The sequence below is a fragment of the Arctopsyche grandis genome, chromosome 4, assembly GCF_051622035.1.
Source record: "Arctopsyche grandis isolate Sample6627 chromosome 4, ASM5162203v2, whole genome shotgun sequence".
NCBI lineage: Eukaryota > Metazoa > Arthropoda > Insecta > Trichoptera > Hydropsychidae > Arctopsyche > Arctopsyche grandis.
Genome location: NC_135358.1, coordinates 27494251 through 27516128, shown reverse-complemented (window position 1 = coordinate 27516128; position 21878 = coordinate 27494251). Strand labels below are relative to the sequence as shown.

Here is a 21878-nt window from a genome sequence, read left to right as displayed (position 1 = left end):
TAATTGAAAAAACAAGAATTTTGGGGTTGAAGTTTACCCCATATCGATACGGGAGGGAGGGTTAACATATGTATATAACATCAAATATGATCCATATTTACTTGGCTTTTGTTGGAATACGTGAGAAAGTATTTTGTCATTTTCTGTTCTGTTCTGTTTCAATATTCGATATATTTAGATATTAGTTGGATTATAATATTTACTTTATCTTTTTTTCATATTGAAGAAAAGTGGACTCACGCCAATTTCAAAAATAACGACTCAAATATTTCAAATAAATAGTAGAATATTCATTTCAGTGATTTTATAGGTAAACAATTTCAAACGAGTCGTAGTGCAATAAACCTTATCTATTCATGACACAAACTTCCGTTACATCGTTTTTATCTAAATTATTAGAAATTAAATTAAACGCTCATGTACGCCAGTGTATAATAACAGCGATACGTTGAGTCAATAAAAGCAGTAGAGACACAAAAAAAACACTATAAACAATCGAGTCGGTGAATTTATTTTCGTTAGGGAGCCGGGAAATCGGTGAAATTAACTTTTCCGCAAGAGCCGCACACGTCACGTAGCCGGCGCACTGGGAAAACATTTTCCAAGAGTTTTCCCGAACACGAGCTCACCGGCGTCGGTCTAAACAGACGCTTATTTTTATTTATTCGTCTCGCAAGGATACCCGCGCGCACATAGCCCAACCCCAAAAGTAAAAAAAAGAGGAAAAAAAACACAAGGAAACATCAAACAACAGTTGATCGAATCTCTATAGACACATTTGAAAGCGTATATTCGAAAATAACCATACATAACACAACCAATTTATATGCATTTATCAGTGGCATAAAATAAAGAACATACATATTATATGAAGGTACACACGTCGTACTGCTTACTATAAAAAAAATATTTTAAAAAAAACATGAATAATATGACAATAGTATTAGTAAAATTTAATTGTTCAATTCGAAGGCATTCACCGACCGATTCTATTGCGCGAGAACAACTGTCGCCGTAAGTCAAAATAGTCATTAAAAAAACGGAGATCAAAAGATAATCATACAATTTTAAACGCTTTGATGCAAAACAATCTCGCTTAGCCGGCTACGGAAATTCATTTTCCACTTCGAGGAAAAATTTACTAAATTTACAAGTCGGTTCGTTTTCGCAAAACTTTCGCATCAAATTAATCGGAGAACCACGTTCTGCGTTTACGAGCGAAAAGGTTAAGAGCGCTTCTAACGCGACATTTCGTTAAATGTATGTATGCTAAAAGGCATACATACACACATGTACATATGCACATTGGCAAATTTTCACCCCGTATGAAATACATACACACATACATATCTTTAAAAACGTGAGGCTTTTCAGCGGAATTTATCGCAAACGATATGTACAATAATTCAGTGACTGGACGTGGGGTGGCATTAATAGGGGACCACGTGATGGGGTAGAGAGAGCGAGAGGGATGGGGTGGTGTCCGATGCACACGACCTCCGCCATCTACAACGGGGGATGTGGAGGTTGAAATGTATGCGGAATGTTTAATTAACGGTCGACCATTAGCCGACTACGACCGATGTATGTATGTACGAATATATTATATGTCATATAATATAACATATCCAGGTGCAGTCCGGTGCATATCAAATTGGCAAATGGCGACCCTAAGATTCGCATCCGCCGATATCAAAATTTCGCCAACCTGGTTCTCTCCACACGAACATACATACATTATATTTATTTATTTAAAGTTTGGACCGTTGTAGCATTACAGGAATTCCTAATGCGCCACAATGGTCAAAAATATAACAGAAAAGACAAGAAACAAAATAATAAATTAGACATAACAAAAACAAAACATATATATACACAAACAACTAAAAATAATAATAATTATTATTATATATCGTTTATCGTCTTGAATTCATTCTATGTTTACAAGGTTTTTGTATTTCGTAATATTCTTTCTCGATTATGATTTTCAAGTTATGAATTCCATAAGTCCTCACCAGATAGAGTTTCCATAAGTCCATAAGTCCTCACCAGAATTCCATAAGTCCTCACCAGATAGAAGATGTACATATGTATAAGGGAAATTCCTTAAAAAGATTTAAAATTTAAATTTAATTTAGTGCATAGCCCAAAGAGCTGTCTGAGTAACTGATGAAATATGCAACGAGCACGTGACGTAGCACTTTCGCGAAAATGAATAATATCGAATATAAAATTGAATACCTGCAACTATGTAGAATAAAATACATACCTATGTATGTACATACATGTAGGTGGAAAAAAAAATCTGGTGCAATTTTTTTAAGAGGAGTTCAAATGATAAAACTAGGTCACAATGCACAAAGAGAAAAATGTACATACATATATGTATATATGTAGGTGCATATGTATTTATGTATGTATGTAGATACATCTACCAGGAATATGGAACTCGTATCACAGTTGCACTTTCAAACAAAAAGAGATATGCATAATTTTATCGGCAGTTATTCGTGTTGAAATTTAGTTAAAAAATAATAGTTATTCTAATATTAGCAAATAAGTAATATTATTTTGAAACAACCTTATTTATTTATTTAAACGCACAATGAGAGGAATTTAATAAAATATATAATCATTCAAAAACAGACATATACAATTATACACATATACATATAAACAAAATAATTATAACGAATTAAAATATAACATAAATCGGAGTCTTAATCCAGACTCGTTCCAAAAATTTCAAATCACCATACTGATTGCCATACCTAATCAATGTAGGGATGAGGGATTGGAGATAATAACTACGATAAGAACTAATATCATTTACAAATAACTGCAGAGATCGAGTAAAGCAAAGAGGAACTTTTAGTCGGAAAACAGATTCAAATATATGAGCCGTTATATTTGAAAGTCCAATTTTTTTCATTTCGAGAAAAATTTCGCAAAACATTAAATTATATAATGTTTTGCATGGAATAATATTTAAAATACTGGTGGCCTGTTGTAATACGTTTATTCTGCTTTTCCGAGAATCTGGACATATCGAATTAAAAGAATTGATGACAATTTGTGAATTAAGTCAAACAGAAATAGTGTTTTTGGAACTGAAAATTGTACTTCCGAATTTCAAATACAACGACTCATATATACATACATAGAAAGACAATCAACAAGAGAATTGACAATTTTAAAGAAAAAATCAAATCATTGACGATCCTTCTATCATGAAGTTAATTCATTATTAAATAAAATAAAAGATTATTAATATATTATAATTTAAAAAGCCACCATACTGTGGAATCATACTTTAACTTACTCCCAACAAGTGAACAAAATAACAATTTCACAATATGTATACAATTAAAATGCTTTAGAGGCCTGGATCCCAGCGCCTTGTCCATACAAACGTATCAGACTTCTCCCTTCCTCAATTATTATAATATTAGAGAAATTATTTTTTAATATAATATTTATATCCACCATAGGCATGTTTTTATTTTTTTGATTAATCAAAAAATCAATTAATCAAAAAAAAATAAATAGAAACATGCCTATGGTCCATAACATATTAAAAAATAATTTCTCTAGTGCCATAATTGAGGAAGGGAGAAGTCTAATACGTCTGTATGGACAAGGCGCTGGGGTCCAGCCCTCTTAACAATTCTAAAATAAAAATATAACCAAACGAACAATTCCCCTCAGCTGAAATATAATTAATGTGATTAACAAAGGTTTTGACACACATACTTTTTCAAACCACACATCCTACCATCATCCCGAAGCGAGGCAGTGGCGATGAATATCGAGGAAAATCTGAAAGTCTTATTTTCAACGCGGCGTTTACAAAAATCATAAAATCATCCGAGGGGACGAGGCGAAAAAAAATTTAAATCGCTAATTTTTTCCACTCCAGCATAAAATATACGGATTCGAACGTAACATCTGTCCACTGACGACCGAGTTGAAAAAAAAATTAATACATCCCACCGCATAAACGTACGTACATACATATGTATGTACATTCGAAACATCCGTAAGTGCGTACATATGTACATATATATACGAATCGCCCACTCAAAACAAGGACGCACATTATCAACAAACACATTCCGACTTGTGCTCTCGACACTTTTCGGATGTTTAAAACGAAGGATCGAGTCAAAGCACCCGAAGGATATAGCACGAAGCGGGTATAACGAACCACCACGACGAGGACATCGCGCAGTTGGGTACATAGACGACGAGCACACGAGAAAGGGGAAACGACAGGATACGACAATAATTAACGTGCTGGTATAGGCGTGTTCAAAATGCAGCAATCGACGACTGGAGGTCGGCAACCTCACTCTTGCGATAATCGTGGACCACTATCATACATACGTATGTACATATGTACGTATGTATCCGTCGCGATGATGACATGCATCCGCAGGGTGCGAAAATTCAAATGACCGACCGGTCGAAATTAACACAATGAAAGTTAAATGAGTTCCCCCCGACTTTCGCGCTCTGTTTGTTCAATTTCATTTGCGAAATGGCCGCGCTCTCTCGTCGCATTTTTTATCCCGTCGACGAGATGAAAAATGACCGACGTTGTCTGCGCTTATTGCGTCAAAATTCCGCGAATATCTGGCGTAAGCCTACGCTGGTCTTCCGACGTGTATTTATCTATCTATCTGCACAATACGTCGGCGGATTAAATGTCTACGGTGACGATACGTAGAGGCAAATAACATATTGAACGAAATTTTTTCTCTTTTGATGATCTTCCATGTAGAGGCGAACGATATCTTTGACGTGGCGGTGATGATTGCTCATAAACGGTGCGAGCTAATTTTTTTTTTTCGTGAAATTGTCAGATCGTAGTATATTCTTATAAAAACCCATCAACTGTCACTTTGACATGTTAAATTTAGGGGTCTATGTGACGAGACAGAATGTTAACTTACAGAAAACACAAATATCGGAAGGCAAAGATCGAAAATCGAAAGATCTTAAGTCGAAAGATCAAAAAAAATGGTGCATGGTAAACGATTTTGATTTTCCTCCCGTATTCTGCGCGCGCACATTAATACGGGAGGAAAAGCCTGTTCCTCTTGTTCCTGTTGTATACTGCTCGCGCAAATTAAGTGAGTATGTGCGTGAGTATGTACCGTTTACCATGCACCATTTTTTTTTTCGATCTTTGCCTTCCGATATTTGCGTTTTCTGTAATTTAACATTCTGTCTCGTCACGGAGACCGTAAATTTAGCTTTAGAATAAAAGTCGAACGAATCGTATCGTACAGTTGACTATTTGAATTAAAATTAATTTGCTGATTCGTGATATACATATGTACGTTGTCATATTATTATTTTTATCAAATGAACATAACCTTGGTTAATAGACAGATTTTTTATCATTTGGAAGCGCCAAGAACAATCACAGGAAGCGCCACTATCTCTGTTGGTCAATTCATGAGCTGAGCAATGAATCCTTACATTAATCAAGAAATGAGCAATGTTTTTGACAAATTCGTGAAAAAAAATTTCGCTCGCACCGTTCATGAACTGCGTACTTTCACGAATTGGATGTAATATGTATGAACATATGTACATATAATACTAAATAGAATATATAATATAATTTAATATAAATATAATATTAAATATAAATTTGAACGTTTCCAAAAATCTAATATATGACGCATCACACCCCCCCCCCCCACACTCCCCCGCTTCTTACAATGAGTGTTATCTCAAACAGACAGACAGACAGACACACAGACACGCAGAATAGCGCTCTTATATTTATGATAATTTCGAAAGAGACTTTGTATGTTTGTTTGGTTCGTAAAACCCGTGACGTCATCGAACAAATGAATATTCAAATAAATTCAATAAAATGTTTACTATTAGATTAGCCATGTTTAAGCGGTTTATATTACAAATACCGAGCGAAGCCGGGTAAAATCACTAGTAAGATATAAAAGTAAAATTGTTAGAATTATACGTAGACCAAGTGTTACGCACAACTGATTTAATATCCGAAGCCGCAAGCACACATACGGTTTGATGAAAATCGTTTCGCTCAGGTATTATTAGCTATGTAATTCATATTCGAAATTTATGTTCCTATTAATTTATGATAATATTTGAGCCTTGGTACTAAAAATATACAAAAATGTATAAATGTAGGTACATACAAACTACTACTAACTTAATTTTAAGATATTCCATTCTATGTATGTACATATGTATCTGCACACATTTAATTCGATTCATGAAATTTCGCTCGGGCGGTTTATCGATATAACATCCATAAATCAAAGTTGTACTTCGGCTCCATTGTTCACTCTTCAATACTGGTGGCTGCCAGCTGACGTCACAGCGACGTTGAAAAATAGCCATATCTCTTGAACTGCCTCAAAGGAAAAACAAGCGATCTTTAACGCGTCAGGTTTTTCACCTGTCGATCGAGCGAAGGGAAAAACAACGTCGTGTATAAGCTTTCGAAAATCGACTTTTTTCCCCGAGCTCATAAATGAGTATCGACTAGGCGAGCGGTGAGTTGCAGGTGGTTATGGTTACGCTAATACATAATTCAACGAAGCCTCAACCTAAAAGAAATAGTAGCCATTCGCTGACGCCAGATCGATCCCGATCTGAAAGCAGCGAGACACACGTGGCGGTTTAGCAAACCACCACCTGCCCCATCTCTCTCACACTCGACTACCAACCACCGCCACCCGCTAATTCTAAATCGTCGAATCCGACGCCTAAATTATGAATTTGATAGGCGAGAGGCAGCCCGCCGAAATTAATTCGCACAATAATTTACAATTCCCCGCAACCACCCCCCCTCCCCCCCCCCCCGCCATCCACCTCCCTCGTGTCGCCTGTTTCTGATGTACAATTTGTACAACGTGGCTTTCAGAGAGAATATTAAATTTCGCCCTTTCACTAACCCCTCTTCTCCCAGTTAATGTCGGTTCCCACGTGGGAATATAATCACTCTTTTTGCATGCTATAACACTAAAAGAACTAGTTCGTTCAGTGGATTACCGTTATATTGTCAACTTAAACCAGGAGTTTCTCAAGTTCTTAAGACGAGGGTTTTAATAGGAATACTTCAAATATTTAGGTACTCTTTTCTCGGGCATGCTAAAAATCTACATTTGTGATTTTGGTATAATAGATGCTTAGGATTTCAGTTTCGTTTATTGATGTTAACGTTTGTTAGCGAATAAGCAGCCATAGGATACAATTTAGGAGCCATGTTTAAAACTTATGATTTATAAAAACGTTGAATCTAAGGCCATATTTAAAACTTATGATTTCTTTATCATTAACAAAATACATTAAAACTCTAACTTATTAAAATCATTAACAAAATACATTCAATCTCTAACTAAAATTATGTAATTGTGTGTATTTTAAGTTAAATTATGAGATAACTGAAATAAAGTCAATCAAGATTGTAATAAAAAGTTCCAATTGAAATACATATGATCATATAAATACATATAAAAAAAGCATAAAAATATTTCCCATTGTAAATTATAACATTGTTTTATCATTGTTTCAGGTTCACTGGCGCAAGAGGAGGATCAACGGTGCTATGCTTGCGGTCCAGAAGCTGCTCAATGGTTCCCAAATGCAATTTCGCCGTCATGTGACAATTTTTCAGAAAGTGAACAATTTTCTATAAATTGTGGCAATGATTATAAATTTTGCGGAATCACAACAAACTCTAAAAGTAATTAATATTACATACGTATATATGTAATTTTGTATAAATATAATTAAAAAATAATGTTATATATAACTTTTCAGCAAACATCTTATCGAGAATTTGTTCCAAAAATTTAACGGAAAATTGCACGGTCGAAAACAACGATACGGAGTTGAACATCTTATGCACGTGCAACACCACTCTGTGCAATGGTATGGCACTGGGAGAAGAAATTGCAAAATCGTTCTCAATGATGGCAGAAACAGTAGAAAAACCTGAAACTTTCGACGCGGAGTCCAATACCAAAAACGAAACGGAGAGTAGCGTGGACGATTCGAACAAATCTATCGAGTCTACAACACAGCTGGCAGACACAATGATGAATGATGATAGCAATGTACCAATTAATCCTATAGTTTTAAGCAGTGAAGAAAAAAAAGATAATTCCAACGATACTAACATTCACATAATGACCCCAAATAAATCTGATGACACTGTGAGCAGTCAAACGCTACCATCGCCGGCTGCATTAGGACAAGACGGAAAACCTGTACCACGACAAGGGGCTCCAGTGGATGATGAAGAAGACAACGCAGAGGGTAGTGGCAGTAGGATAGAAAATGAACAAAAGAGCAATAACAACCCAACAACGACTACTCCAGCTCCGACGCCCGAACCAACGACAACACTTGCACCCAAAAACCATGCAGCTTCCTTGCATGAAAATATTATACTAAAATTCTTAATTTGGACTATAAGTATTAATTATTTATTTTTTTAATATCCTTTCGATTTCTAAAATAGATTTTTTTCCAATCAAATACCAGTTTAATATCATATTCCACACTACATAATTATTCAAAGCATGTCCACATTATTTTAAGCTTTCTAAAAAACCCATAAGAGCATTTCATACATATTTAGTCTAGTCAAGAAGGCAATATTTAAATTTTACATATTTATTTAAATATTATAGTTGGCTTTGGTTTTAAAATTAAATCAATTTTAGTATTTCAATAGTTGAAATTAATAATAAATTTAATAATTGATTGCAATCAAATATATGTATGTAATATTTTTAGTTAAAATCTTTAAGATGAATATTCGAGCATAAGAGAAATTTACGGACTTTAAAAATACGATTTTATACAAAATATAATAAATCCATAATATGGTCAGCATTAATAAAAAATTGCATAGTTTTGATTGATTTAAAAGTTTACAAGCAAAAACGAAACATTCCACATTAGTTTTAAGGATAGTACTTCCTACTTAGAAATGTAATTGAAAAATTTCGTTGATTTATATAAAATGTTATAAAAATCAATACTAGAATCATGTAATGATAATTGAATATCATTAAATTACTTGTAATAGTTTTGGGGCCAGATGGCTGAAGGGGCCATTCAATGGTAAATATATTTGATTTCAATAATTAAGTACATAATTTATCCAGGGTCACCAGCGCACGCAATATTATAGTCGTCCATTACTGAGACAGTAACAAACGAAAGCATACAAGAGTATGTATTATAAGATTATTGATTAATCAAGCAGACCCTGTATCAACTTTGTGATAATTCGTGTATAAGTTTTATATTAAAAAATTATTATTGTTACCTTTGAAGACACCTAAACAATTGACATAAATTAAAATAAAAGAGAAATTCTCAATTCTGTTCCATATAACATATGAAAGTGAAAAATATAACAAAAACCCATCGTAATATTATAATACCATACATATTTGCTTTATAAATCATACCTAAACTATTATTTAACCTCAATGCCTTAATTGTTATTACGTACTACTTAAAAATAGGTCACTCCTCTAGATAGTAAGTCAAATTGAAAATATATAATTGTACATAATGAAAGATTTGTGCACAGTTGACCACTTAACCACTTAGTAACTTTACTGGTTGAAGCACCAAATATAGCAGAAAATTCTGTTATAAAAATTAAACAATTATTTTTCTTTTCAAAGCTAAATATTATACATATGTATGTAAACCTTAGGTGTTAGCACACTCGTATAAACCTTAAAAATCACATAATTGGGAGAAGAATTTCATATGTAAGTGGAATTTAAAACGAAAACAGCTGTAAATAAAAATACATATAAGGATGATTCGAAAGAAGGTTGAATGTTCAAGCACAAATTATTTATTTCAATAAACTTAATTGTAAATTTTACTTTTGTCAATGTATATCTATGTTTTTAACTGTGAAATACGAGCACTTGTGATCTTTCAATTTTTGATTTGTAATATATGATTTTTATGAAATTAATAAAGCCATAAATATATAAAATTTATCATTTTTTATATCTCGTAACTAAATAAATAGTAAAAATATGTATTACCCAAAAAATAATATGTTAGAATTAAAAATCACTCACCATTAAACAGGACATCTTGATAATGGACCGTATCTTTATTTAACAATTCTTGCTCTTTTTTCTCCCATTGGCTTCTCAACATTTCTTTGTACGCATCAGGTGGTTCTTGTTCTACTGACTAAAAATCGCCAATAATGTTGTATAAATACTACAAACCCATGCAATATTGCAATATTGTAACAATAAACATTACATACCGTGCCTTCTTTGACCCATTGCTTATCTATAACTTCGGATTTTTTACTTGTGGGATACAGTGATTCTTTCAAATCTTCATCTTGTTTTTTTATATGCTCCAAGTCTGATTTATGACAACGTCGAACTCTTCCCAAGCAATCCTCATAATCAATCCTGAAATAAAAACAAAACAATGTAGCAAAATACAAAATGTAAAAAAATAAATAAACAATAAGGTCAAAAATTTACCATTCATCATCAGATAGAACATCATCGTTTTGGTCATCATCATCATCATCACTTTTAATGTCAGAAGAATTTGTTACATTATCATTTTGACTAGTGTTGCCTTCAGATGCCTTTTTCTTAAAATTTACCAAATAATTTTCGTCCTTTTCACTGGATATAGTTCCTTCAGATAAATGATCATATAGTCTTGTCTTTCTTTCTAAGGATTCCCTAAAATTATGTAATTGAAAATTAAAAGAATTGAACAAAATAAAATGTTATTTTGAGCAAATTTCGATCAGTACTTCGATTTTCTTAACATCTCAGCTTCTTCTGCATCTACTAACGGCTTTTTTTCTTTTCTCTCGGTGACCTCTTTCTCTCCTTCATCTTTATCAAATTTCGAAGTAGGTGTGAAATTATTTATTTGATTTTTTGGCTCTAGTTTTGCCTTGTTCACTTCATCTTGCTTGCGAAGTAGCTCGGCTTTCAAACTTATTAGCTGAAAAAATACACAATAAGCATTTTAATAACATCAATAGAAATCCTAGCCGATATCGAAAATTTATCCGATTTTCTTGGTAATTGATGCATTACCATTTTCCGCTCCAGAAAGCAGATGGAATCCATTGGATAAAATTCTTTCTCAAGATACATAACTTTGAAGCTACGTGAATTTACACAACTACAATAAAATATAAGAGAAGAAAGCCCTAGCCCAAATTTTATAAGCTTAGCCATTGAATTCCAAAAAAAAGGTAAAAACAAATATTTTCTGGTATTGAAAGTCATCAATGCAATTTAGACGCCATTTTTTATCTGAAAATTTTCTTAAACAAATGAATGCGCTTCAAATAAAAATAAATGAATATTACTAATTTAAAACAGCAATTTCCGATTCAAAATTTATTCTTTATTTTAAAAATAGGTCACGAGGATATATCGAGTCTACCGGAAAGTTCTGCCCGATAATGTTATCTTAAGTTTCAACACGTATGAACGATTAGTTTGAAACATACATATATACATACATAATTACATATATGGCTGTCTTTTTTAACCATTATATTTCTACATATGTATGTGTTTTTCAAAATTAATGAAGCAATGGTTTCATCATCTCAGTATGAATTGAGATCCATTCACGCAAACATGTCTGATTTACAACAGTGCATTCTGTATTAATTCCAACAAGGTAAAAATATTATAGAAGCATGTAGAAATTTGGTGACCGCTTTTAGTAAAGATGCATGTTCCGACATAGCGTGCGGCAGATGGTTCATAACTAATGTTCAAAATATTTCATTATAAATATTTTTATCATCATACAAAATAAATTTACAAATGTGATTTTTTGAAACAAATTTTATTTTATTTTTTGAAATTAAAAGTAATGAAAAAATATATTGTATGTATATATTTACATACATAAAGATAACATAAAAAAAAGTTCGAACAGATAGCGCGGAAACGGATTCCAATTCTTATATATGAATAATAAACGTAAACAAAAGTAATTTAATATCGACAACCATGTGTGGAAGACCATCATTACTGAGTAAGGCGCAATCACACTTGGCTGTCAAGCAAAAGTTGACGACTTGACATATTGCGCAATGTAAGTACATATGTAATTTGATTATAGGAAGAAAAGTACATACCGTTGATTTGCTGAATTCTATGATCTTTGATTGGTTCATGGTTCACGAGAGGCAGGCAGACAGAGAGGCAAGTTTCCTCGGCGATGAAACTAGCCGCCAAATTTTGAACGTCCTGTCAGATAGCCTCCTGAGATGGCCGCCGCTTGCGACTGGCGCTCGCAAACGTTTTGCTTCTTACCGCATCCACAATACCTTTTTTATACATTTGGCCGAAAGTCGTTCATTATAGACCTACATTTTTATGTTCAGAAAGTGGTTTGGTGTGTATTCCGCACAAAACGATCTCACATACGTCACTAAAATCTCGATCACGGAACATCTAGCACCCGAAAATTTCATGCATCGAGAGTTACCCACGTGAATTATCATATGTACTAATGAAAACTCGAGAGCCAGATATTCATACTCACAATCCTTTAAAATTAAAGAGCACACTCTCTTGACAATATTTATTTAACTATGTAATTCAAATATAATTTAATCACTAATAATAAAACGATCATTGGCTTTAATGATGCAATATTTGTAAAATACCCCATGTTATATGTAAAAACACTGGATCTGGATTTATTTATCATAAACATTTTACAGTATATAAATATTGTCAATCTTCTTCCAACATGTTATTAAAATTTTAAACAACACAATGTTGTAAGTTTTATTTCCGCTGCACATAAATTTAAATTTAGATTCCATAGCTTCAAAATTTTAACACTATGACTCCCAATACCTTCTGATCAGAGTCTATTTTATGAAAAATTCACAAATTCCATAAATTCGAATCATGGTTTTCCAAACATAACATTAATATTCTTAATTTCAAATTGAATTTTAAATAAATATTTACAAATATTCAATTATTATATGTGATTTTTCTTCTATTGGAAAACAAAATTATCGTTCATATTTCCCGATCTGCTATTTTATTCTGAATACAGTAAGTCTATGACATTAATTATTACAGACTATCTTTGTGTGTGCCAAATAGAATGACCAGATGTAATGAGCTCCTTTACACGCCTAATATTTTTCCTAATTATGGAAGAAGCTCATTCATCTGACGTGCAAGCTCCATCGTCAACACATTAATTTCTACAATTTCTATGTTTGACTTATTTAATATTTAAACTATACAAGCTATAGTGATTATTGCAAATTTGTTTTTCGATGATTAATTTTATTGAAAATTTACGATTGTGATTATGAATTTTTATTTTGATGTATTTATTTTGTCTTTTTGTTTTTTGTTATATATTATATTATTTCATAATTTTTATCATATTATTATCGTTTTATTATTCTTATTATTTTGATATTTTTATTATACTGTTATTTCTATTTTTTCTGTAATTATCTTACTCTATTGTCATTTTTGTTTTTTATTTTAAATGTTTAAGCTTTTCTTTTTTTACCTATATGCGAAAATTATTAATGGTTTACTTAAAATAATTATGTTTTTTTACTATCAATCTATGTAACATAATAAACTGTAAATTTTCCAAATAAATAAATAAATTTAAAAAAACACTAAGAGCGTTATAAAAACAAGAACGCTGTTACATTATCAATTATCTTTTGTGTCAGTAATTAAAAAGCGGACGATTTAAGTTTGCACACACACACCCTAAAATCGGTCACGAGAAAACTGGTTGATCGATTTTAGGGTGTGACCAGTTTTAGGGTGTGACCAGTTTTAGTGTGACGGGTGATCACGTGTGATCGGTTGTCCTGTGACCGGTTCACATTTGACTAGTAATCACCGAACCGCGGATATCATCGCGTGATCGATATTTTACGTTTTATTTATTTTTTGTTAACTACATACATACAACGGGAAGTTTACTATATAGCTCGGAGAAATAATGATTAAACCTGGAAACCAAAGAGGTAGCGCGACCCTAAAGGGGAGTGCTATAAATTTCAACTAATCCAAAATGATTTAAACGAACACTTTCAATCTTCTCTAAAGGATTGAAAGCATGAATAAATGTCTGTCGCATTGTATTCAGGGCCATCGACGCAGAAATAAGTGAGTGGGCGAAGAGTGCGCTGCGAACACAACAAAGGGCAGAATAGTCGGATATTCAGATTGGTGGACAGACGGGCAGGCGACCAGTGGTGGTGCCCGCACTCGCTCTACACTCGCACTCGCATTTATACTAGCCACTGGCCAGGCGAAAACCACTGGTGGAGCAGTCGTCGTATTCGCAGTCGCAGTCGCAGTCTCAGTCGCAGTCGCAGTTGGAGAGTGGTGGAGTGCGAGTGAAGTTTCCGCGCGCCGCTGCCCCCGCCTCCGCCCCCGCCTCCACCCCCTTCGCCCCGCACCGACACCTGCCGAGATGTCGACGCCCGCCAGGAGACGCCTCATGAGAGACTTCAAAAGGTCAGTCGCGGCCCCCCGCATCCCACCCCACCTCACCCCACCCCCTCGCACCTCCCCGCCGCCGACCTTGTGCGCATTCGTCGGTTCGTCTGTTCTCCTCTCCTCTCCTCTTGTGCCAAGTCAGTGTCGAAACCGTCAAGTTCGCGGCCATAATCGATGCCAACATCCATTCTGCTCTCCCGCAACAGGTCTCCACGTCCCCCTTCCCCCTTCCCCGCATTCCGACCGAGATTGATCCTCGATGATGGAGACGTTCACCCGAAGAAGGCGCTAGAACGCGTGACGCTTTCCCAAGTGACTCACCCACCCGTGCCATCGGTCAGTTTCCACACGCATGACTTCCTATATTTCCATCGTCAAGGTTGCCACACTTGTCACGATTCATTTACACACACACACACCCCCCCCCCCTCCCCTCCGCCATTTTTTTTTCGTCCACTGTTCGATTTGTTTACGTTTTAGGTATAGAAAGTTCATGGCGATTTCTCCCATCTTCCCAGCTGATTTCAATGCATAGTTCGTTGGCCCGTTTTGCTGAGCGTTTTTGATATGCAAAATGTCATGTATGTAGTAGGAAAAAGTAAATTTTGGCTTCAAGGTTGCCAGACGTCTTAAATAGTGTGTGTGTGTACATATTACATAAAAATGCGCTTTAATTTTGAGAAAAAAATACCGTGATAGCGTCATACTCTCGCTGGAAAATGTATTATCGCTTGTCTTACGATGCTACCTAGTTGAAATTTTTTTCTAAAAATGTGGTTGACGCCCTGTTAAAATTTGCATTTAAAATATGTTCCAATTGCAAGCATTGAACCGTTTAATTGACCGTTATACGATTGCTTATAAATCGTATACAAAAACACTTCCTGCGTATTGAAATGCTGTTGCCTTTAATTTTTCCATGTTACGATAGAAAATTTAATGTTATTTTTATATATAAACATTTTTCTCAATCGTTAATACTATGTAATGACGCAAAATCATAGTATTTCTTGATATAAAATTTTCAGTCGTCAACCCTATGAGTGGTGACGTCTTTTCCATTGAAAGCCCGCCACGCTGAAAATTTCGCCAACATTTCCAACTAGAATTATTTAGAAATCCGATAAAAAGCAGGTATAAAAATCTTGGATAACTACCGCCGAGGATTTTGAGTTTTGTATAGGTGTGTTTAGACTCTCTAATATATCTTGCAACACCAAAATAAACAAAGAAATCCTTAATAAATGTATTTTTCATAAACTAGTTCCGTCTTCTTCATTATTGTTAAAATGTAATGCTCACAATCTAAAATACTCAGCAATTAGGGATTTTTCCATCGAGAAATTCTGCTATGGTTATAAATTAAAAAATTCCGGTGTCAACCAGTCTTTATAAACATTGACACGGATTACACGACCAATGTTCAATGCATTTTTTTTCCGATGCTACCTGGAAAGGCTTAGCGGGTAGTAATCTTGTTTACTTTGTACAGGCTCAAAATACAACGCCCATTGGCGCTTTTCAGGGCCATGGACTTGTTGGCAAAATGCCGATCGGCGTTGATCAACTTTCAAAGGGCTAATTTTTCCATGTTACTAAAGCAAATTTGATGTTATTTTTATAAATAAACAATTTTCTCAATAGGTAATACTATAAATCAGTCCACAACTGCTTATCATAAGCAGTCCATACTGCTTAAGTCTATCCTCACAGAGTCCCGAGCAATGCCTGGTTATAATATTTAATGACGCGAAATCATATTATTTATTGATATAAAATTTTCATAGTCGTTAATGAAATTGTATTCATAGCAGCATATGATTTTATTTTATATATTAGATTTGGGTCCACTTTACGGCACAAACTCTGAATTGATAAAGACTCGAAAAATGATAAAATGACTGAGTGTGTACAAGCTCTATGATTAGGAGTGGTGGTAGACGGTTTCGTTGGCTCCTTCCATGAATCTCACCCATACTTTTCCTGTATTACCTTCCAGCCTAGGATGTTCTCCTGGTACGAGTTTTAGAGTCTTCATCAACTCTTGAGTTTATGCCGTAAGGGCCACCAATTAGATTCATAGCAGCATACGATTTTAAAATTTTAAAAATATACATATATATATATATATATTCAAGAGGTTATTCTATTACATGAATTTATTCAATTTCAGAATGATTTGTCTCATGCTCTATTTTTATTGCTGACACTACGAATCAGGGACCCAAACCATAATTTTTTTCGGTTCTGCCAAAAAATATACATATATTCCAGTTTTTTGTTAGGTTTGCTATAATTTAAGGTGATCACATTGCGGCTTGCGATTGTGGCTTGCTGCTGGTGCACCATGAAATAGAGAGCTGATTCTGATATAGCCAAAATCAAGAAAAAATAAAACACATTTATTTATTCATACTTATTCTCTGATTGTCTTGTGAATCGAAAAAGTATCGGTTCGGTTCCGACAAAAATAACGGTTATTTTGGTTTTCGGAATACACAATATTCGAATTGTATACCACCAATGGCAGTATTTTAAGTATCTACCAAAAAAATACAGCCGCAATTTTACGCAGAAAACGTTTCATAAGCCATGAGATGTTGGCATGTAAATTTGTAATTCAAATGTATATTTTTTTTTGTAATATTTATTCAACAGAGTGTAATGATTAAAGCGCGGACCCAGAGCGCGCCATCTATTGTTCAATTATTGTAAATGCATTGTTGAAGGTTTGCCGAGCCTTTTTTACAAAACATTTACAATAATTGAACAATAGACGGCGCGCTTTGGGTCCGCACTCTAGTAATGATAAACTTAACAGAATTTATTCACACTCTATTCTGAAAATAAGATATTTTCTATTCCTGTTTGATTGGATTCCTGAAATTCATTTAAAAAATATTTATTGTATTTCAGATTGCAAGAGGATCCCCCAACTGGTGTTTCCGGTGCCCCGACTGACAATAACATATTGATATGGAATGCCGTTATATTCGGCCCCCATGACACACCCTTTGAGGATGGGACATTTAAATTAACTATAGAATTTACTGAAGAATATCCCAATAAACCGCCGACAGTGCGATTCGTTTCCAAAATGTTTCATCCAAATGTGTACGCTGATGGCGGTATATGTTTAGACATATTGCAAAACAGATGGAGTCCCACCTATGATGTCTCCGCCATACTCACCTCTATACAAGTAAGTAAATCGCAAATTTACTCCTCAATGAAATTATTCCATGGTAGACGTGTAAAATAATATTATTAAGCTTCAAGGTTTGTTTAGTTCCGACACTTATAATCGCAAGGGTGATAAAAATTGCCCATAATTAATGGATTTGAGAAAATATCTAGCTCTAAATCTAAAAATTGGACTTCAAAGGTTGATAGAAATCATATTTAATAAAAATCATCCGTCAAATTTTGCATTATCTTAAGTCGATCTGCTTTTATTTTAATCAAATAATTTAAATTATTTCTTTAAATACATATATCTTTTTAGTATAACATAATATATTTTTTTACAACATATTAATTTTATTTTTTCAGTCATTATTGAGTGATCCTAATCCAAATTCACCTGCGAACTCAATGGCAGCACAATTATATAAAGAAAATAGACGTGAATATGAGAAACGTGTTAAGGCATGTGTTGAACAATCATTTATTGATTAGCGGACCTTAATAAATTTGTTTAGCTTTTTTGCCGCCCATCGCCCTGCATTTGTTAAAAGTGTCCAGATTATAAATGTCATCTACAAAGCATACATATAATAAATTCACGCCTAAAACGATTCACTACTTCCAAATTAGTTTATTTAAACAATAAATTAATAACACTGCCATATGCCTTAAACTTACAAATTTAAAGTGAAATTTTAACGCATAGTCATATTTGGCTGTAAATGATGGTCATTTACTAGTTTTGTCTCAATAGAAGTAAATGGTATTCGGTGTAGTCTTCGCAATAGATATTCAACTAGATGTAAATAATTATTATATTTTCAAATTCATTATTTTTCATTTGCATAGTGAGTTCTATGTAAATTTACGTTTATATTGAAATAACTTATTTTTGTATTTGCTTCTCGAATCAAATTGATTCTTGTAGCATTTTATTTTTTTGTTTATTATGAATATTATTTAAATCATATTAAAAAATTGTTTTTTGGAATTCTATGTATATTTCGCGAAATTTTTCTTTTAACAGTTTTAAATTATTATTAATGTTTGTGTGTTGAATAGGATAAAGTTGTGATTTTATACTACATACATACCTCATATTGCAATAAAAAAAATTTTCTATAAATTACATTTTTACAATTAGTAAATTAAAAGTAATAATCGTTGAGAATTATCTAATAAAAAAAAAATCGTTGAAGCTCTCTATGTAAGTGTTGAACATACATAGATATTGTTATTCCTTGAAATTATGAACAATGCTTAAATATAAATCATCATTGCGTACGTGTAATCACTAAAAATATACCTTTTATTTTAAGTTAATTAAATAAATATTTCTCAGAATAAACATATTTATTTTCAAGTATCTTTTTTTATTTTGTTGATCCATGTATAACTTTTTTTCTGATCCTTAAATATTTTTTTCTGCACCTCCGTAACTGTATATTAGTTAAAATGTTATTATTAGAAGCTAGCTATTGTGAATTCATAATTATATAACGTAAACAGCTGATCAATTTTTGATGTTTTCCAATAAAATTTCATGTGGCACACAGTAATATTAAAATCATGTATTTTATAGTTATAGCTATGATAGCTAAAAAAATTAGGGAATTCAAATATACATATACATAGTTTACTATATGATATTTTGGCGTTCTATGTCTAGTTGATACGTTTTTTTATAATTGAATATGTGGATATATGCATTGCCTTGCGACACATTTCAGTTTTACATATACATAACTTTAAACATTAATAATCTAATTTGAAGTTAAACATGCATTGCTACATTACTCTGCTAGTCGTTAAGAAATAGATTGATAATTTTTTTTTTTTTGTTTTCGTGGTATTTTCTAATTTATCAAATAATTCCATTAACATGTTTGACTACTGCATGAACAATGATTTGATTGTAAATAAGCCCTTTAAAATCTTAGTGCTCTTTGGCTTTCACATGTAAATATTTGATTAGGTAAAATATGTATTTTAGAGGTTTTATTTTAATTGCATTAAATACTTGTCACTTGAAAGGGCTCTGGGCGTATTTGTGTGTTCTGTGTGATACGACTGCCTCAGGATCAACTTTAATATAATGAGTATATTAATTTGATTTTGACAATTATAACTAAGTACTTTATAAATATATTATATGTATATAGGTATACACATATTCGAATGTATGAAGAAGTGTTTCAAATTTTTGAAATAAATTGTGTAATTGATCTAACACGCTAATTCACAACTAAAATATATTCTACACTTTCTATACATTCATTTAGTTAAAAATCGTATAACAGTATATTTTTGTGTTGTTTTTTTTTTAAATATTATAACATGTAGATATATTGAATAAAGATATAGAAATCAAAATATTTTTTGTATGATTAACATTTAATGTTTCCTGTTGTCCTCGTTCTGCTTTTCACTTTACTTGCAATGTTTCATTCAACAGTATTATCAATGTAAAACTGTGGAAAAATCGTTTATCACAATTGAATACGCCATTTTGATTAAAAAAAAATTGGCGAACAGTTTCAATGTGATGTATTAATTTTGAGGAACGATCGCTTGCCCCCTCTTACTTACATATTTCTCAATGTCAAGTGAAATGTCAATTTTTAATGTGTAAAAACACTTTCACTTTACATAGCGAAACTTAATGACCTTTGTTTACATTCGCTATCTCTAATTTTTTCCAAATGAAGCAGTGAACAAAATATAATCAACCAGTAATTGCATAAATTGTTATTTATTATTTTTCCTGAATGTTAGGTAAGTAATTTTTATTCTGACAGGCGTTTCACAAGCTCTGTCATTCCTTTGTTTTCAACAAATCTTCTCCAGCCATCCATCTAACATAGGTCCATCAACTTATAAGATACTCTACACTTTTCAGACCTTGGTTTCTGCTCAAATCGTTTTTAAAAATCCTACATATAATGCTATATATTATCACTAGAGGTAGGATAGTCACAGTGCTATCCATTGTTCGGCAAACCTTTAACAATGGATTTACAACCTTTGAACAATACACGGCCCCCTCAGGCTCCGGTGACTAATTATCACCTTTTTCGGCATATTATATGGTCTAAAACAATTGTACAGAAAAAATCAGCAATTTCTTATTTTTAATAAAATTTCGTTCACTACATGAATATAATTACTTAACGATGCAACGTCTATTTAACACACTTATTCATAAATAAGAACCATTTAATTTTAAATGAATATATTGTGATTAAAATTTAATAAAAAAACTGCCAAACTTTTTCTACATGTAAAAAACTCACAATTTGTGAATCACATTGTATCGTGAGTATCATGAGAAAATATTATACATACATATTTACATACACAATTTTATTGATCTTAAAATATCTATTACCAGCATAAGAAAAATTGCAATAAGAATAATATATATTTCTTACTGAATGTAGGGAAGATAGTTACAAGAACAAGTGAACGTAATTTACATATGTATATATAAAAGTATGTAGATACCGAAATTTTTGTATGTACATACATATCTTAGTCGAGTGTTTGTTTGTCTGAATCTATGGTCTTAGTCGGAGATAGATAGTTTTTTAAAATGGGTAAGGGGATACAAACTCAACATTTTCTAAAAAAAATCCATTTTTTTACTGTTTTCCCCAACTTTTAACAACACTAGGCTATTTAGTTATAGATAATAAAATATAGAAAACAACAAGTAAAAAGATTAATATTTATGATCGATTATTTTTTATCATTGAAAATAACAATAATCATTAGTTTTTATTGGAGATGATAAGGAAGATGGTGCAATTCCTAACATTCGCATAAATAAGTAAATAAATGTATGTATGTATATACACACATAAAGTTTTAGCTATAATATCAACAACAGAAGAAAAAAAGCGGAAAGGTAAACAACAATATTTCAATATAAAATAAGTTTTCATAACTAAAATCTCTTGAAAAAAAGGGGAAAACGAAAACAGGCAAAAGTGAAAAAGATCAATCGGAAAAGGGCCATAGGAAGGGCATGGCCACGAAATATAGGTGCGTGTGCGCGATCGTGCGCGCGCGTATGTATGCGAGAGTCGAAAAGGGCTCGCCGTACACAAACAAGGGTGTCCCTTGCGCCTTCATCTTGAA

At 32.8% G+C, this 21878-nt stretch overlaps 3 protein-coding genes across 4 annotated transcripts in view; 2 read left to right on the top strand and 1 right to left on the bottom strand.

Moving 5' to 3' along the window:
- Positions 1-10142, top strand: part of LOC143911091 (uncharacterized) — a 40096-nt gene extending 29954 nt beyond the window's left edge. Inside the window, exons 3-4 of one of the 2 annotated variants that reach the window (XM_077429830.1) lie at positions 7574-7744; positions 7822-10142. In XM_077429830.1, coding sequence (XP_077285956.1) covers positions 7574-7744; positions 7822-8501 — 851 coding nt within the window. In that variant the 3' untranslated portion in view covers positions 8502-10142. The remainder of the gene's footprint in view (positions 1-7573; positions 7745-7821) is intronic. The other variant, XM_077429831.1, reaches the window with a different exon arrangement.
- LOC143911074 (uncharacterized) overlaps positions 1-12390 on the bottom strand; it is a 53460-nt gene extending 41070 nt beyond the window's left edge. The window contains exons 1-5 of the mRNA XM_077429800.1: positions 12188-12390; positions 10832-11028; positions 10548-10757; positions 10319-10472; positions 10122-10239 (exon numbers count right to left, since the gene is read on the bottom strand). Coding sequence (XP_077285926.1) covers positions 10122-10239; positions 10319-10472; positions 10548-10757; positions 10832-11028; positions 12188-12226 — 718 coding nt within the window. The 5' untranslated portion in view covers positions 12227-12390. The remainder of the gene's footprint in view (positions 1-10121; positions 10240-10318; positions 10473-10547; positions 10758-10831; positions 11029-12187) is intronic.
- A 1834-nt stretch (positions 12391-14224) lies between these two features.
- On the top strand, positions 14225-20107 carry Ubc6 (ubiquitin conjugating enzyme 6). Its single transcript, XM_077429778.1, has 3 exons — positions 14225-14570; positions 17469-17754; positions 18105-20107. Exons 1-3 carry the CDS (start codon positions 14527-14529, stop codon positions 18228-18230), a joined length of 456 nt encoding a protein of 151 aa, XP_077285904.1. The 5' UTR covers positions 14225-14526; the 3' UTR covers positions 18231-20107.
- Positions 20108-21878: the final 1771 nt, after the last annotated feature.

Excerpts from the sequence above, each read along its gene's own strand:
- Ubc6 (XM_077429778.1), top strand. The coding sequence starts at position 14,527 with ATGTCGACGCCCGCCAGGAGACGCCTCATGAGAGACTTCAAAAG. Across the intron at positions 14,571-17,468 it reads CTCATGAGAGACTTCAAAAG|ATTGCAAGAGGATCCCCCAA; the intron begins GTCAGTCGCGGC and ends ATTGTATTTCAG. Across the intron at positions 17,755-18,104 it reads CCATACTCACCTCTATACAA|TCATTATTGAGTGATCCTAA; the intron begins GTAAGTAAATCG and ends TTATTTTTTCAG.